At 47.6% G+C, this 18,929-nt stretch overlaps 1 protein-coding gene and 1 long non-coding RNA gene across 2 annotated transcripts; one reads left to right on the plus strand and one right to left on the minus strand.

Moving 5' to 3' along the window:
* Positions 1-2,809: 2,809 nt before the first annotated feature.
* LOC135917945 (S-antigen protein-like) lies at positions 2,810-6,099 on the minus strand. Its single transcript, XM_065451581.1, has 3 exons — positions 5,958-6,099; positions 4,803-4,820; positions 2,810-3,549 (listed from the first exon to the last, which is right to left on the minus strand). Exons 1-3 carry the CDS (start codon positions 5,995-5,997, stop codon positions 2,939-2,941), a joined length of 669 nt encoding a protein of 222 aa, XP_065307653.1. The 5' UTR covers positions 5,998-6,099; the 3' UTR covers positions 2,810-2,938.
* A 143-nt stretch (positions 6,100-6,242) lies between these two features.
* LOC135917946 (uncharacterized) lies at positions 6,243-18,242 on the plus strand. Its single transcript, XR_010569467.1, has 2 exons — positions 6,243-6,904; positions 17,196-18,242. It is a non-coding gene; the product is annotated as an uncharacterized lncRNA (long non-coding RNA).
* Positions 18,243-18,929: the final 687 nt, after the last annotated feature.

Genomic DNA, 18,929 nt, shown 5'->3' on the forward strand with positions numbered 1-18,929 from the left:
AAAACCATGAATTTCGGGTGTGAGCGCAATTGTTGTGCATTTTTAATAGTTAAGATAAAAGGCGTGCGCTGTGGATGTTATTTTTCATGACATGTGTTTGTGGGCTGCCATTCTCAAAATTCTTAGGAATAATTTATCAGGAACGTGACAGAGTGTACAAGAATAACGAGACCTAGTATGCGCAACTTAATTTAGTGATTGAATAGCGTAGAAAACTGATACAACTCGATTTAAAAAGAAAAGTTATGCAGATCCCACTCGTTGTGGGAATCGATGTAATCGAAGTTTTCAGTGCTGATTGCTTTGATTGACGATAATTGGCGGCGATGTTGACGGCGAAAGCTTAATTTCTTCAACGTTTAGTCTAACACGAGAGTGCCGAGTTGATGCTAAACGTTACCATGCGTGCACCACTGCTGTTTGTCTGCGTAGTACACTACACAGCGGGAGGTGTTTGCTGAAGTTGTACGCCGTATTTCATAACCTCCGAGAGGGTCGAGCATCGTCATTGCCTCACATGGCACATCGCATCGTGGCAGAAGTATTAAACTTAAAAATTGGATTATGGGCTGTACGTGCCACAACCACAATCGGATTATGAGACACGCCGTATTGGCAGACTACAGATGAATTTTAACACTGTAATGCTCTTTATAACGTGTCTCAATCTGCGTTTTCTATTTCGCCCCCGTCGAAATGCGGCTGCCGCGGTTGGGATCAAATCCGCGATCTCTAGCAATGCCATAGCCGCAAAGCTATCGCGGCGGGCACATAAGTATTCATTTGACGGTCGACCGCTTCCGTAGTGTCGCCTGTACCCTGCGGTGCGCTTTAATTAATGCGGCTCTAGCTTCAGCGCGTCCTGCGTAATTTGTCCGCTTGACATATTTGCATGGCGTTTATTTTTCAGAAGTAGCAGGAACGTACTGTACCGTACCTTGAACTTAAGCTTATCGAGTTTCCCCTCAACCGCTGTCGTAGAGTTTCCTTGCCTTGTCATGTCTCCTCGACCCTCCTCCCCCCCCCCCCCCCCCCTCTGCCTCTTCCCCTCCGATCCTCTCTGCAGTACTATCGCACGTTAGTAGAAAGGGAAGCGCTGCAGTTTCTGCAATGCTTTTGATGATGGTCACGGACAATCGTCACAATGCTTTTTAGTGATGACGTCGCTGATCGGCTGTTTGGCAATTTGGCGGCGATGGCTTCGAGGCGACGACCAGGGGTTATAGACATCTCTCTCTTTCGATGCAGCAACGAAATTCTCACCGTCCAGCTCGTAGCCTGCTATCAGTGGATGGCCGTCTCGCGCCTGTGTGAGCTAGGTTACCCAAATCTTCTAGTTACTGTCATCGGCTGCGCCAAATATAAAGAACTGGCGAAAACACTACGCCTTCAGCCATTTAGATGTACAGACCTCCCCCCCCCCCCTAGACGTTAGTGGCACATACCCACTCTGGGGGATCGGCCAAGGACTTGGTAGTTCTATATAACAATAAGGAGAAAGAATTATAAGACAACTGTAAACAAAATCTGTGAATAGGTATATGGGAAGTAATAGATATATTCTAGCTTGTGAATTTAATAGAATATACGAAATGAAACCAAGAAATATAGCTAATGTAATGGCTTTTCAAGAAATGTAACAAAACATTAAGTGCTCATGTTATAGTCGAATCTTTCTCACCGTGCAATAAAATCCACTTATGATGATGATGAAGCCTCAATGGCAGGAACGCACTGTGGCGGATAGGCCACGAATAGGATCGTAATATGGTTGAGGAACGAAATAAATTGGTCAATAAATAAATAACAAAGAAACGTAAACTAAGGAATAACGAAGATGAGAAATAAACCCATAATAAATGAAACAAAGTAGTGTATAATAAGACTTGCTCATATTCCTAGCTCTTTTTCTTCTTTGGAGCTCTTGCTTCGTCTTCTCCCACTGATCTGGGATCGCTACATCATATATATTTAATCGCACGGTTTGCCACACGGTACATCATTTAAATAAATGCGTGTAGTCATATTTTAGCGAAGAAGCTGCACAAGTGGTCTGAGGAACCTATTGTTCATAATCTAACTGTTTGTAGTCTGTAGGCTGGTCTGCCATTTCGTGTTCTTTTTAGCATGCCATAAGTGGTGATGCGTCTTGTTTTGTCGACAACTAGTGGAGCACATGCCCAGAGTGCTTGTGGACCAGGGCGTATCCGGAGTACAATTCTGAGCACACCCGAGGTGATAGCAAGGATACTGTTAAATACTTCCGTGCTTCCTGATCCAACCAGAGAGGCCATATCAACCCTGTGGGTCAATCAGAGCTGACAAGATGTCGGTTTGCGTCCAAAATAGCACCGTCGGAGTTTGAAGCGCATTTTTTTTTTTTTTTGCACATGGGGTGCTATTTTGACGCCGTCGAATGCCACCATATCGTCACATTTTGTAATGGCGGCATTTTGAGCCTATCCCAGAGGCCGCTGCAGCCCTCTGAACCAATCAGAGCTGACCAGATGGAAAATTCAATATATGGCGGAATTCGACAATATCCAGAACAGCACCCTTGGTGAGCTCTGATTGGCTCAAACTGACGCCCTTACAGAAGTTGATAATTTGGTGGAATTCGTCAATGTTCAGAATAGAATGCCAGCGTTGCTATTCTGTACTAACATGCGTAATACTAATACCGCCATGTTGGCTGTTTGAGTCAGAGAGCCCGTAGCAGCCAACATAAACGTTGGTAGCAGCTGTCCTGTTAGCGAATCCGAGGTGGCAATTAGGATGAATTTGACAGCGTCGCAGGGTGACGAAACTCTTTGTACGTTCAAAGAAATAAGTTTTATTATCTGCCCCCCGTGGTTCTTGTACTTTAAGATGAGCTAATTCGGAGTGAAAGACGTGCTGGCATAGTCTTCTTTTTGTGGCTAGACTTTGGGCGTGCCGCTCAGTCGGCGTCAGCGCTCTCAGCGTGAGCATATTCTGACCTGTCAGCGTTGGCTTCCTCGGCGTTGGCTTCTTCTGACCTGTCAGCGTTGGCGTTCTCAGCGTTGGCTTCCTCAGCGTTGGCTTCTTCTGACCTGTCAGCGTTGGCGTTCTCAGCGTTGGCTTGTTCTGACCTGTCAGCGTTGGCGTTCTCAGCGTTGGCTTCTTCTGACCTGTCAGCGTTGGCTTCCTCGGCGTTGGCTTCTTCTGACCTGTCAGCGTTGGCTTCCTCAGCGTTGGCTTCTTCTGACCTGTCAGCGTTGGCGTTCTCAGCGTTGGCTTCTTCTGACCTGTCAGCGTTGGCGTTCTCAGCGTTGGCTTCTTCTGACCTGTCAGCGTTGGCTTCCTCTGCGTTGGCTTCTTCTGACCTGTCAGCGTTGGCGTTCTCAGCGTTGGCTTCTTCTGACCTGTCAGCGTTGGCATTCTCTGCGTTGGCATTCTCTGCGTTGGCTTCTTCTGACCTGTCAGCATTGGCGTTCTCTGCGTAGGCTCCTTCTGACCTGTCAGCATTGGCGTTCTCAGCATTGGCTTCCTCGTTCCGGGCGAAGAGCGACCAGGCTTCAGCCTGAGTCACTGTAGAATAAGAGAGAAAACAAAAAAAGGATCAACAGCTCGACCATTATTCTGAAAGAAGTGTCTACAACGCAAACTTGAAGCGTGCTTTCTGTGAAGCAGCAACTCCGAGGGAGTGCATAGTCGGGCTAGTTGTTATACAGTTCGACACGTCGAAAAACGCCAACGATGGGAGAAAGGATACAGACACACGAAACATATTCGAATACCAAATAATGGCTTTGCTTGACGTAGTGCGACGCACACGACATTGAAGAAGTGTGTAGCGGTCATTAAGCGTTGTCACATTTAAGAAAACATCGAAAAACGGCCATTTGAATCGGGTAAAGGTACTTGGTATGTGTTCGGAGAGATAGCGCGGGTGTACATTGTGTCACGTTTCAGGGAAAATAAATAACGTTATGACAGCGGTCGCAAATGATTCAGTTCAGCTGGCCGCTTTCATAGGTATCTTCCAGCATTGCATATTCATGTCGTCTCCGTCATAATTACTCGATAACTCCATTATTATGCAATATGTTTGGAGGGTAAAACAGCGTCCTGCAATTTTAATTCTCCGTAATAGTTAGCCAGGCGCGCAGACAATACGCCTTGGTGACGTCACGCGGCGGCGCTAGTTAGCAGTAACTGGGCGAATGACTACTGTTATCGCCGACATTTCGGTGCACATCTTTTGCGTCTTTCTCTGCCTCCTTTGCTTTTTCCATAATTAGACATATGACGCACAAAAGGCCTCATACAAGATGACATGACCCAGTGCAAACACTATAGCGTAACTTGCTGTCGCAAATGAAATTTTGCATGATTATACATCTCGGAGGCACATATGACTCACGAGAGGGTTCGAACAATTGGGTTCTCGAAGCAGCGCAAACAATGAGCAAGTAAAATCACTGAGGACATTCCAGCGACAAAACAGATCACGCAAGATGACATGTAGGAAGCCGCATAGTGTACGATAACTCCGCAGCCAAGGTCCGGCATGTTCGGTCGATAACTGCCTACGCCATTTTGTGCCTTTGTGTGACAATATTTATATTAGAAAATGCACTGCATCTCCGCTGCATGCAGTATCTAGTTTGCTCGTTTCCTACAGCCGACCAAAGCACTATATTCACTGTGTTCCTTTTTTCCGCCCCTTGCTTGGTCTTTGGACTGCAGTATGTACTCAATAAAAAAAACAATAAGAACGTGTACTTCCTACTGACAAAGCACGTATGACTTATTGCGACTGACAAGACGACCAGACTCACCGATAAGTCCCATCGTGACTGCAAAAGAGAAATGAATGTCAAGTCAGACACATTTAAGCGTTATTGTTGAAAGTTGCGCGAGCAGCAAAAGAAGTAGCACTTGAAACAGAATCTCGGCTAAGCGATACGTTGCGACCCGTCCATTCCCCAATCGTTCCACAGCTCTAACCCGTCATCACTCTGAAACGAAGTCACGAGCAGATAACAAACACACGAAAAGACAATAAGCGTGCAATGCTAGCAACTTTAGCTGGTAGCATAACGCGAACGGTACAAGAAAAATCAAATTCCGTAACTTTCTCATCCAAGAATCACGTATGAATTATGGCTTCGTGGGGGATTATTGCGCATGGGAGTTATGGGACCGATTTTTTTTTTCGATAGGAAAGGTCCCTAGATGTTTATCACAACTCAACATCATTTGGCTCGACTGCTTGCAACACCAAATAAACTACAGCCATTATTTATTATCACCAAGCCTCGCTTACAGCGCTCGGATCCACTTGCGTGTTCCGGATCACAGTGACTGCAATTTCAGGAAGAAAGCCTATTTTCGTTCCCACTGTTGCGGAATATTATTCCATTTCTTTCTCTGGGCAGTGAGGTTCTGACAAAGAGTAGCATCCTCCTGAAGATATCTACAAAATGCGAACTGTTGATACACGTGGTTCGATCGCGTACAAAACAACGCGCATCTTGCTGTTCAACAATGGCAGATACATTGAGACATTTACAAAATGGACCACTGTCGGAGGACCTCTTGCAAGGCGCATGGCCACAGAGTTGGCAGACGACAGAGACAATGCGTGCACTTTCACGTTTCCTATAGGTGACACGGGCCTGGACTCACGCCTGTGATACCAGTTGTGTAATGTGTCCTTCACTTCGTTCCTCCCATTATCATCCCCCATTGTGACCCTTTTCCTTCCCCTATTCCCCTTCCCCTACGTAGAGTAGCAGGCCAGATGCTCCATTATCCGGCCGACATCTCTACATTTTCCAGTCATTAAAATACTTCTTCTTGCTGTTCAACAACCTGAATGCAAGAATCCGTGCTACGCCCAGTGGATACCGCTGCCCGTTGTTCTTCTGCGGGTGTTTTTCAGAGTTCACGACACGACGCATGCGGGGGAAAAAAAAAGGAGTAACACCTACCGACCAGACCGAAGGCGAAGAAGAGGGTTAGCTTGGCCATGACGGTTGCTCTGCGGTTCGTTAGCTCGAAGCAAACCGATGGGACGGCACGGAAGTATAACGGTAGGGTCACGAACAGAGTCGGTCAGCCTTTCCGGATCTCTTATAAGCGGCCCCTGACTCCGTGTACATCATGGTGCTCGGAATCGGCGCTTGGGCTGCAGGAGCGTCCCGAGGCCGTTTCGACGCGCGCAGCAATCACGATGCCGTCATTAGAGAGATTTACGGCCGTACACACATACACGCGTTGGGGAATGCACTGGGACCCTGGTCATGGAAAGGCGTTCCTCACCCCCCCCCCTCCCCCTCCTTGCTTCTCTTATTTTTGTGTGTGTGTTATTGCTTGTCCGTGGTTTCACTCTCACATCTTGCCCCCTTCTTTCCGAACAGACACCTGTCTCAGACGCTGCTCCTTCCGTGACGAGCTGATCCTGGCTTCGAACGGTAGCGGTTGATGACCATGTCGTTTCCCGGAGGCAAACGGGCCTGCTCCTGAATATACGACCGCGCCATAACGGCAGCGGAGAGTACACGGCGTATCATGCGGGAGAAGGGGGCACGGGGAAGCAACCGCGGAGTAAGGTGTGGGTGCAGAACTTGGCGAGAAGGGGACGCGCCATACTACCGCGGGCGTAGAAAGACTGCCGGGGTGGAGAGGAGGACGCGGCGCCGGGGTTCGGGCGAGGGAGTGGTCGCAGCCCTCGACGCACCGCGGACATCACGGATTTTTCGCAGCTGTGCGATCGTAAATAACGGCGCGAGCCGCCGGAGAGCTGCAGCCCGGACAGTTATGCCGGCGGTCCGCTGACGAATGACGTGTCCGCGGTGCCTTCCGACCCATGGCCTGCGCGAGGTGTGTCGAACCGGAGACTAGCAGGGAAGACACGTCTGCGGGGAGTGCAATGTAGGTACGTGCCAGTTGTTAGAGCGTACGCAGAGGTGTAGAGAAGTTGGCACAGAGAACGTAGAGAGCCGCAGAAGATGAGTTCAGATTGACAGTGCATTCATTAACCCTCTAATGCACACCGTGCCACGCTGAGTTTGATGTCTCAAAATGCCGATTTAGGCGCGGAAAAGTTAACTCGATATCTATAGTTGCAATACTGATGTACTGGATCGAAGTTTCAACTGTGAATAGTTCAGTGTTTAATAATCAGTTCTGACATTTTACGTGCCGAAACCACCATCTGATTATGAGACACGCCGTAGGTAGTGGGGGACTAAGGTTTAATTTTGACCGCCCGAGTTTCGTTAACGTGCAGTCAACGCACGGTATGAGGGGTGGGTAGGTCGACAGGCCATTTTACTAGGTACCGTATTATATAAGTTTCAACTCAAATAACAGTTCATTGTTGTTTATGCAAATGTGCTCTCCATAAACGGAAAATATGTGACTTTATGATAATAAATACAATGGTACTGGACGAGGACAGAGAAAGAATAAGGCACGCACAGCGCTACTTTCAACTGCTCAATTTATTTCCGCGTGTAAACAATACAGATACGTATCGGTGAAACGGAAACAAAAACAATATAATCTGCCGATGAACCGTGCACCTGTCTACAGCGTATTCAACAGGTATAACAACACGTCTATCCCATATATATATATATATATATATATATATATATATATATATATATATATATATGCCACGGCGGCCGCATTTTGAAAGGGGCGAAATGCTAAAACACTCGTGGTACTTAGATTTAGGGGCACGTTAAAGAACCCCAGGTGGTCGAAATTTCCGGAGTGTGTGTATATATACATATATATATATATATATATATACACTCCGGAAATTATATATACATATAATATACACATATTATATATATATATATATATATATATATATATATATATATATATATATATACACACTCCGGAAATGTCCTCGCCCAATCGCGCTGCATATGTAATCTAACCAAGCAGCCCACCAACGCGGTTTCGTGAACTTGTTCACGAAAATGAAGGCAAAATTTTGCTTTGAATTCACTGCCGAATCGCCAGCACAGGTACTTCAGCGTTAGGTAAGGGAAGTAGGAACTCCTAGGTAGCATCACGACCATTCTTTTGCTTTCACAGCGAAGCTGTTAGCCTCTGGCTGGTCGGGAGTTTTCGAGGCATCGTCCTCATGGGGAAAAAGAAAAGGAACCTTCAGCGATTGAAGCGAAATGTGCATACATTCTTGGTATAATGCATACAACATACAGCGCGGCATTGCTTTCTAAATGAATGACGTTTGAGGACGTTGTTTTCCCCGGAGGGCCCGCGGCAGTCAGGAAGAGAGCGCAACGACTGCTGGTAGCCTTGCTGCAAGACACGGGGCTCATCGGCAGCTGGTGACACACCCCTGATCTCAACTCGAAGGAGGATCAGGCGGAACAATTGCCGGCTATGTATGCCAGGCTAACCCCGCCTGCTTCAACATCACCACCACCACCACCACCACCAAGCATACAGCAAGCATCCAAACCACATCATTGATGATAAGGCGCTCCTGCTAACAATGCGATGCACGTAGCGCTCCCCGCATACGTTTCCCGGTAAGGATTACTGTTGTACAAGCTGCCGCGGCGACGGCAGCTTGCGGCGTGGGAGTGACGTCACTGGCCTTTCTCTCTCTCTCTCTCTCACACACACACACACACACACACACACACACACATATATATATATATATATATATATATATATATATATATATATATATATATATATATAAAAGAACTAGTCCCGCAACCGATTTCAATGTTGTTGCAGCACCGCTATGGGCAGGCAAACTATAGTAGTTAGGACTCTCAAAAAACAGCGTGAATACGTGGAGCGGCAAAGGGAAAAAAATGGATGCTCCAAGCAAAAAAGAAAAATAAAATCTCGCAAGAGGAGTGGCAGCTACGATATACAAGGAATGTATTCTTTCAAAAATATATTTCCGGGTCTTCGCTGCTCTCGCTTAATTAACGTCACAGATGACAAAGTATTTTTCCGCATTTGAAATGTGGTTCAATAAAGGTTCTTAAAGTTCCTAGATGGTATTCTAGGAACTTTAAGAAGGTATTCAGAGACCTGGATTGGGAAGAATTCGGGATAAGAGTTAATGGAGAATACCTTAGTAACTTGCGATTCGCTGATGATATTGCCTTGCTTAGCAACTCAGGGGACCAACTGCAATGCATGCTCACTGACCTGGAGAGGCAAAGCCGAAGGGTGGGTCTAAAAATTAATCTGCAGAAAACTAAAGAAATGTTTAACAGTCTCGGAAGAGAACAGCAGTCTACGATAGGTAGTGAGGCACTGGAAGTGGTAAGGGAATACATCTACTTAGGACAGGTAGTGACTGCGGATCCGGATCATGAGACTGAAATAATCAGAAGAAGAATTAGCTGGGTTGCGTTTGGCAGGCATTCTCAGATCATGAACAGCAGGTTGCCATTATCCCTCACCAGAAAAGTATATAACAGCTGTGTCTTACCAGTACTCACGTACGGGGCAGAAACGTGGAGGCTTACGAAAAGGGTTCTACTTAAATTGAGGACGACGCAACGAGCTATGGAAAGACGAATGATTGCTGTAACGTTAAGGGATAAGAAAAGACCAGATTGGGTGAGGGAACAAACGCGAGTTTCTGATATCTTAGTTGAAATCAAGAAAAAATGGCTGTGGCTTAGGTAAGGTTAAGCCCAGGATGCGAAGCATACTAGCCTTTATTTTAGTTGTTGAACCACTGTTTAGCCTGGTGAACTGCTGTTGCTTGGCTATATTTGGTTCGGCTAGACGAAGAAACAACTCATGCATTACTGCTTCGCCTTCAAGAGTGGAACGCGACAGCGTTCCCGTCGACCCGCCAAGGGGTGTAAGACAATGGGCTACAGGGCAGCGACTACGCGCCCCGCATTGGACGCGGTGAGCGTCGAGCAAAGCAGCGTTCGGCGCGGCAACGAAATGTGCGCCTGAGCAAGAGACGCACGCCTTAGAAACAGCTCGTTTCTAAGGCAACACCGCATTCACTAGAGGCGCTTTTGTACCGCTTTGAAGCATCGTACTCGTGGCTCAGTGGTAGCGTCTCCGTCCCACACTCCGGAGACCCTGGTTCGATTCCCACCCAGCCCGTCTTGCAAGAGTTGAGCCAAAGCCACTTCTCCTCTGTCGTGACGTCACGGTGTCACGTGGTTTCATGGCGACACCGCCGCGCCTGAGGAGCTGGGTTGAGCTCTCGTAATATGCTTCGCATAAAAGAAATGGGCATGGGCTGGACATGTAATGAGGAGGGAAGATAACCGATGGTCATTAAGGGTTACGGACTGGACTACTAGGGAAGGGAAGCGCAGCAGAGGGCGGCAGAAAGTTAGGTCGGCGGATGAGATTAAGAAGTTTGCAGGGACAACATGGCCACAATTAGTACATGACCGGGGTAGTTGGAGAAGTATGGGAGAGGCCTTTGCTCTGCAGTGGGCGTAATCAGGCTGCTGATGATGATGAAAGTTCCTAGGTTCCGTCTTTGGCTCTTTTAAAACACAATGTAATTAATTTTACTGCTAAAATTTAACTGGGCGCGAGAAGATGGTGTCAAAGCCCATGTCGCCACAAGAATTATATCACGTAAATGTATTTTTTTTATAATAGAAAAGTAACTCACTAGTACAGCCCAAACCGTTCTCTATAGTGCCCCTACAAAAGATCGCCAGTGGAACGCAAATAGACGTTTTTGAAACATTTCACCATTCCGAACTGCTGAATGAGAGTTTCTTTTCTGGCGCTGACCTTGACACGGTAGCACATGATGTATATCGGGAAGTTAGGTGGACATGGATGCATTCTGGGCCTCCCTTGTACATAGCTTTAACATCCTATACTCGTATTACTGTGTTCTAAATATTGTTTCGCGCATTTCAGTGTTTCACAAGTGCTTTTGTAAAACAGCATTAGTGAAAGATAAAACTGCCGCCCAGCCGATTGCAACACGAAGCTACAAAGGAAAAAGTATTTAGTACTGTAGTTTACTACTTTCGTGGTTGGCATTTCGTAGTCTTTCTAAGGTACCTTTCCAGTTACTCCAAAAGAATTTGAAGTTTCAGCCGTACGTACACCTATCTATCTATCAATCATCTCTGCATCATCGAAGCTGATGCAGAGGCCACGAGAAAAGCATGGGCCAACGAAACTACCGAACAGCGACAACACTAAAGGGTTAAAACGGGGCTAGTGCATCAGAATTCGTGCTTAACCAAAGCTAAGCCTATGGCTAAACTGTCAGTCGTGCCTTTTTTCTTTTTTCTTGAATTCATGCTCTGGCAACTCGCACGCTGCTGACGAAGCGTGAGAGATTATAGCTGAAACTGTGGAAGGGCCGCCTATATCGATGAAATTTCGGCGCGCATATGTATACACACAGCCGAAATTAATCCGGGCCTGCTATATATGACGTCTCGTTATAGTCCCCCCGTCTCATCGCTCTTCATCGATGATCACCGATTTTCAATACCGCGGTTTTCTGCTACCTCTAACGAATGGAAATACTTCCGGCACATCTGCAGTCTGGAACCGAACAGCTCCGGCGCTCACTGTATAGCCAAAAAGTATATATATATATATAAGTATATAGTATATAAATAGTAACGGGCCCATAACTATACAAACCGGAGCACGTACTTGATGCAGAGATAAAGCACGTCTGCGTTGATGGACACTTAATTTTTTTTTTCTCACTCAACGGCTGCCTTACAAGCCTGGCCTTCTCTCACCTTCAGGCGCTGCCAATCATGCAAGCTTCGAAATTTATTCAGAAACGCACAGGACCTCGAACTGCAGGTGCGCGTATGATCAAGCCGGTGCCCCGGTCTTTTCAACGCATTTAAACGGGCAGATCAATGAGAAGCGAATGTCTGTGCGGGTAGAGGCGTCCGGCAGCTGGCCGGGTAGCGATCTAGTTTGGCTAAAAGGCGTCCATCCTGCGGCCGATATATACGGAGTGTGCGCGAAGTGAAATCTGTGAAGGGGATCGGACGCAGGCACGCCGTGCATCGTCTTCCGGGCAGAACCATGTTGGCCTTGGCGCTTACCTTTGCGGCCGTGTCACGTAAGATTCGATGTCTGTTCCGACATATTTCTTAGCGTAATTATGGAAAGCTTCTCTTCTTCGTGACGTCACAGACGTAGCTTCTCACTTTGCTAGTAGCCAAAAACGTGCCGGTCACGATGACGGACTCGAAACCGCACCATCACATTGGGAAGTCCAAACGAGAAAGAGGTTCACGGGAAGATATGTGGGGACTTGAAGTGATTGACAGCGGTCGAACAAAACGGTATACGTTGCTGGTGCCAGCGTTTTGACAAAGCCCTGTTCGAAGGCAAGTGCACCTTGCCGATGTACCGTACTTGCATGATTCTGTACACCGCGCCCTCGATTGTAACGCGCAGTTTATGTATATATATATATATATATATATATATATATATATATATATATATATATATATATATATCTTCGTACCTATTCTGGGTGAATCTTAGCGGATAGTCACTATCGGAGTCCGAGGGCACCTCCTTCTCGCTGTCTGCCGACCACAGAAAGTAATCTTCAGTTCCATCTATTGCCTTACAAATACCACACGCAAAGCAAACTGGCAAATGGCGACCGCAACCGAAGGACATAAAGAAACAGTGTCCGTTCGACGGCAGTCTGGCTATAGCTACCTTCATTGAGTTTTTTTTTTTTAATAGTAAGAACCAGTTTCGTTCTTTTTATTTTTGGGGGTAGAATTAGTTAAGATTGTAACGCGCATGCAAATTTGAACGCACTTTTTATTCAAGAAAGGTGGGCATTAGAATCGTGCTAATACGGTACGTTGGCTCAAGAGACATCCGGTTGTTTGAGCGCTGTCGATATAAGCGGAGAGAAGGAGACGTATAACTTCTACATGTGGCGCCGGAAGTGAGTGGTATGTCGAAACCAGGGGCACTGCAGATACTTGACTCGTGCGCAAATGACCGCGGTTCAATCCTTCGCCCCATCAGACACAGAGCGCTTATATGAAGCTTCCCTATACATGTACGTAATCAGTGTCAGTATATATACCTCAAACTTCAGCGCCGAAATCAGGAGAACTGAGCGTCTGCTTGATCGCGATCGATTCCTACCGCGGCGGCTGAACGTGCAACTGAGGACGGGGCGTCGAACGATTCAAACGGAAATAGGCGTGACGAACGTGAGATTACGTGGGAGTATTTTGAGAATGGGAGTATCTAGAAGCATTTTAAATATTTGGAGAAAATTGCGCTTTTCCGCTTCACATCGCACCAATTAGCGCGTTCGTCGCAACCTTGAAACGCTTATACATCGACATGTGGCCTACATGCCTTACTTACCATACACAGGAGGTCGTCCGCCGCTTCCACCCGTTTTAACAATACGGATGCGTCTGTTCAACGAGCTAACGGAGCAAGCTAATTTACAGTGACGCCATGACGGATTACCCATCCGGGCGCTTAAACCAAAACGGGTTCGTAGTTAGAAACAAGAGTTATAGTGAATTATTTAGAACGCTTTGAGTCTTGGCAGCACACTAAAGGAACGCCTTCATTCACCGCACAAAAAAAGTCTAGTCAAAAAGGCCATGACAGTACTTTTTAAAAGGACACTAAACACAGACACTAAATAAATTTAGACAACTAAAGTATTCTTAAAAGAACTTCATGTTTTGTTAAGTCTGCGATGCTGGGTTCATTATTAATAAAAAACGAAATCATTTTTTAAATTATTATTTCGCGCCAATACGTCAATGTGGCATTTCGGATCCCACACTATTTGCCGCATTTGGAAGGTTATGGGGCAGAAAACTTTCTTGAAGCTTGCTAAATTACGTCTGGCTATTAGAATACAATGCACATCCATCTATCTTTACTGATAGAGAAGAAGAAAAAAATGAATCTGGGGTTTTACGATCCAGAACCGCGATCTGATTATGAGTCACGCCCTAGTGGCAGACACCGGATTACAAGAGTACACGAGCGGTTTTTGAATTTCGCCTCCATTGAAACGTGGGATGGAATTGGCGACTACTGTACGGCGACCTCGGCCTCAGCGACACAACGCCGTAACCCCTACTCCATCTCACAAGTCGTTTCCAGACATGAAGCAAGGAAAAAAAAAAACAGAAAGAAAAACAGAAAAACTGACTGCATGTCCACTCACTGGAAGGAAAGTGTGGAGGAAGTCGCGTGGCATTTTTCGCTGTATACCGACCACGTCGTCGGGGCGCTTGCTTATGCGTGCGCAGTTTCGTATAGGGTCTCGTACCGCGGCAAAGACGCCGTATGTGTGCAGGTTTGCGTTTAGTGTGACACCCGCCGTGGTTGCTCAGTGGCTATGGTGTTGGGCTGCTGAGCACGAGGTCGCGGGATCGAATCCCGGCCACGGCGGCCGCATTTCGATGGGGGCGAAATGCGAAAACACCCGTGTACTTAGATTTAGGTGCACGTTAAAGAACCCCGGGTGGTCGAAATTTCCGGAGTCCTCCACTACGGCGTGCCTCATAATCAGAAAGTGGTTTTGGCACGTAAAACCCCAAATATTATTATTATATTATTATATTATTGCGTTTATAGTGTGGCCAAGTTAGCTAAATCGTGCTCTCCCGGCTGTTGTTGAGGTCACGTGCTCCTCGAACATCCGGTGTCGGTGCCATCACAGAGTGAAACCGCTGTGCTTCAGAATCCGTACGACAAACGTACGTCTTGCAGGTCAGTGGCAGTTGCGCAGTGTTCCTGCTTCTGACAGCGCACGATGTACTTGTGGCACGCAAAACAGCCGCGCCGAAGGGTGGGAACGAAGCGGCTGCTGTGAGTATAATAAAGGGGCCAAACCCTGCTCTCTACAGACGTTTTATCAGTGCGCTTGAGGGGCGCAGGGAACTGAAGGTTTGGAGTGCGCGAGTGAACAAGGCTCGACAGTGAACGTATATACGCCTGCGCGCACGTCAAACGGCTGATGGTCGCACGGATAGCAGGTCCGGTTCGGCACGGTAAGTGAAGCTTCACATACCTTGGGAAAAACATAACGCCTCACTTTACGCTTGCTCCAGAAACACACCTACCCTAGCCCCGCTATCTTACACCACTGCTATCCGCGTTTATATCCAACAGACGCGTGTAAAACATGCGGACAGAGAGCAACGCTGCGACACATGCTCTGGGAATGTGCCGGCGACAACGGCAATCAAACCAGCTCCGTTCGCGACCATTTCATAATCGAGGCTGTTGCCAGAGTAGGAGAAGGCTCGAGCTCGCTTCTTCCCGACGCCGCCCCGGATGCGGGAGTCACCGGCGACCTTCTCCGTATAGGCGTCGCCGCCGCTGGGAAGCGGCCATCAAAAGTTCAGAGCTGGCAGACCAGCTCTGGGCCGTCCGGCAAGCCAAAGATGCCGCTCGAGTCCAAGGACTTCGTGCCGTCACCTGAGGCCACCACAGCAAGAACTGCCGGACTATTCTTTAATAAAGTTTCTTCTTCTTCTTCAAGAAACAGTCGGGCATCTAAACGTGTTCCCTTCTGCTGGCCTCCACGACGGAGCGCTGTGGCTCGTCACAGCTTCGCGATGCGCGGTCGCCGGAAACTCGTTCAACAAAGCAGAACGATGCTTCAAGCCACGCCTGCATGGTACACGTGTTTGTTCTGGCAAACCGCGCAGAGGCTAGTCATATGTCGTGGTGACGTATACGTAAAGCGTGATACCGGTCATATTGCCTGTGTATTCTCGCACTACAGTGCACGAATTCGGGTTTATTTTCACGAACGCCGGCGAAAGCACCGGGAACCCTGAAGTGCGGAGTTCTCGATGAACTTCCAACGCTAGAGCACAGTAGACGGACGACATGACTTTGACAACGGTATTAGCGATGGTATCCTTTGGTCGGATCGTTACGGGGCACGCAGCACGGCGGAGTTGAACGTGGTTGTATGTATGCCTGAAGCGAGAAATGTAAACAAGACGGGAGAATCCGCACGGCCCAACAAGATGGCGGAGCATACAGCCAACTTCCGGCGTGGCGGAGCTTCACAAAGAGTTACGTCAGGGTTCAGCGTTTTCCTTCCTCATCGTTTGCCGCATTGCCGGAGATACGAGGCGTACACAGGTAAACACCCTTGCGCAGCATACATAGCTCCGGGCCTAACTTTCTGAACATTGGCGGAATTAGGGTTTTATTGTTTGCTCAGTTACGTTATAGTGGTACGTGACATGTTAGGACGTTTGCGCATGCACTTCCGCTGAGCCAGGCACTGGCTGAGCAGACGACTTGGCGCGGATGGACACATCTCGAAGGGAATTCGGCTTTCCGATTGGCTAAAGAGTCCTGCAGTTTCCGCAGTCCTGCAAACGACTTGTGAGATGGAGCTTATCACCACGGCGGGTGATAAGAAAATGTACTAGTCACGAGCAGATCTCGCCGCTAAGATATGTGACGTCACGGCGAACTGGAAATTCCCCAAGCCGGCGTCGCCACCAGCCTGTCATATTCTCCCGACTACAAGGCGCGTTCCCTTGTTGAGAGTGGTTGTTTTGATATTGTAGAAGGCTAATTTTATTATCGCTGCTGAAATATTTTTTTCTTCTCTTTAGTGTCCCTTTGAACGAATGAATTCTTTTACTTAGAAAAGGGAGGACGGACCGAAGGTCGCTGGTAGGCCATGGCTCACGCACGATCCCAAACCTGACTCCAAAGAATTTTATGCGTTGCATATTGCAATCACTCAGTTCAGCCCTTGGGCGCGGCTGGGCAGCCACCATTGAGGGTATGAGCCATTGTTCATTGCTGCGCGTCTCATATGTGGGTCTATTCTCTTTTAAGTTTGCTATGTTTGTTATTAGGTAGCTTCTATTTGTATGCGTTGCATATTGCAATCACTCAGTTCAGCCCTTGGGCGCGGCTGGGCAGCCACCATTGACCTTTAGCGCAACCACGTGACGTGACGTCACGACAGCCGGAGGAAAAGCTGGGCCCCAACTCGCGCAATATGCAACGCATTCTTGGCTTAACCAAGCTAAGCCTGGCCATTTTTCCTTCCCCTCTCCTTCCCTGTTATCTTTGTTTTCCCCCTTTCCCGTTCCCCCGGTGTAGGGTAGCCAACCGGACGTGATTCTGGTTAACCTCCCTACCTTCTTCTTATCTCTTTCCCTCCTCCTCCCTCTCCGTTTCAGTGTGGGTGCATACGGGAACGGATGCGGACTCCATTCGCGTTCGACACCTTTCGGCTCGGAAGGACTCGGTGGGCGTTCGGCTACCATCGGCCCGCTTCGGCATCGAAAACCCCGGCCGGCACCCGTGCCGGAGCATGGGGCAGAAGCGCTGCACTTGGATCGTGCCCTGGATCCGTGCTTCGAGAAGACGCGACTACGTTGAGCGCCAACGACCGAACGGCAGGCCGAGCTCCTCAAACGACACCTCTACGGACGGCAGTTGGATATCGCTGCCTACGGGACCCCCTTACGTGCACGTGCGATAGACATAGCCACACGAGTGGCTATACAAGCGGCTATCGCAGACACATGTGGATTGCGCTGGGGACCCCTTAGTGAGGAAACGCAATAATTTTTTTTTTCCAGGAAGGCGAGGTGGTAAGATGAGGAAGCCAATGTCGAAGATTTTAACGAGATATATATAGGCTTAAACTCCCGAGACCCTATGTGCATCCCCGTGGCAGTTTTTTTGCCCTTTTCAAAACTCATCTAGAAGTAATATCCAGAAAAAAAATCTGGTCTATATAATTTGCAGTGCCGCAGCCGGTAAAACGACGTGCCTTTCCGTCTGCTGTTGCGCTGTGCACGTCATGGATTACCAACTATAGCCAGGTCTCACACCTTACTGCAATATAACTTGAAGGCATCATTTATAAATGATTTAGTTATCTCATCGTTGCCACCCGTTTTTTTTTAAAGAAAATGGATAACACTTTGTGCAAGAGAAGCGAGTCATCGCCGACGACGAATGCCCGTGATGTACATATATAATGAGAGGAGAGGGGGAGGGGACGCTGGTAATCAGGATTGGAGAGCCGGCACAACGAATACCAATGCGGTTAGCATTATCCCACGTGTTTAGGTAAACAAAAGTTTCTCAATCGAATAAAATTGATAGATGGTCAAAATTTTGTCCACGTTTACATGGAGATGTTGCAGTGCTCATGTATGCGGGCGACTTCGCTAAAACAGAAAAAAAATAAAAAAATACATTTTTCATCTTCGTAAGGAGCCTTTTGGCAATCCGACTGTGAATGGTATGTTGTGTCACTACACTTGTCTTCGATATAAAGAGATTAAAGGACACAACATAACAATGTAAAAGGCAAAACCTCGATGAAATACACAAAGCTAGAAGACACATCACCGACTTACATTACGGCTATCACTCTGCACCACATTTACGTGCGCATTCATTACTAACACAATAAAAAATTGCGCAGAAACAATTGACCATTTCTACCAATGTAGGCGAATAGCAGACTGCTGCTAAAAGGATATTTGCTTCGTTAGAGGAATGATGCGCTTGGTGAAGTATATATTCGTTACAGTGGGAATATTTAGGTGGCTCTCGCTTCATTGCATAATCCCGCAGATGACGTAGTCGTTAACCAGCCCATCTGTAACCGCAACATGTGGGTGGCTTTACATTCGAGTCGATTCGTGATAAGCGTGTCGTTTCCAGCAGCGCGAGCGCCACCTAGGAAGGTGACGTCTATCCTCCTTTCCCGCCGGCAGAGCCCTCTCGCACCGCCACAACAGGGGGAGAGGGCGGCAGGAGAGGAGGAGGGCTGCGCTTCCCGAGGCGCTGAAAAACTCCTTGGCTACACTACACAAAAGGATAGAAAGTTGGGCGAGTTGGTACGGTAACATGATCTTGGATTGTAGCGCAAAATGACACGGACACAGACTACA

Source organism: Dermacentor albipictus, chromosome 9 (genome assembly GCF_038994185.2).
Source record: "Dermacentor albipictus isolate Rhodes 1998 colony chromosome 9, USDA_Dalb.pri_finalv2, whole genome shotgun sequence".
Taxonomy (NCBI): Eukaryota; Metazoa; Arthropoda; class Arachnida; order Ixodida; family Ixodidae; genus Dermacentor; species Dermacentor albipictus.

Coding starts and splice junctions, on each gene's coding strand:
- LOC135917945 (XM_065451581.1), bottom strand. CDS start 5,997: ATGGCCAAGCTAACCCTCTTCTTCGCCTTCGGTCTGGTCG.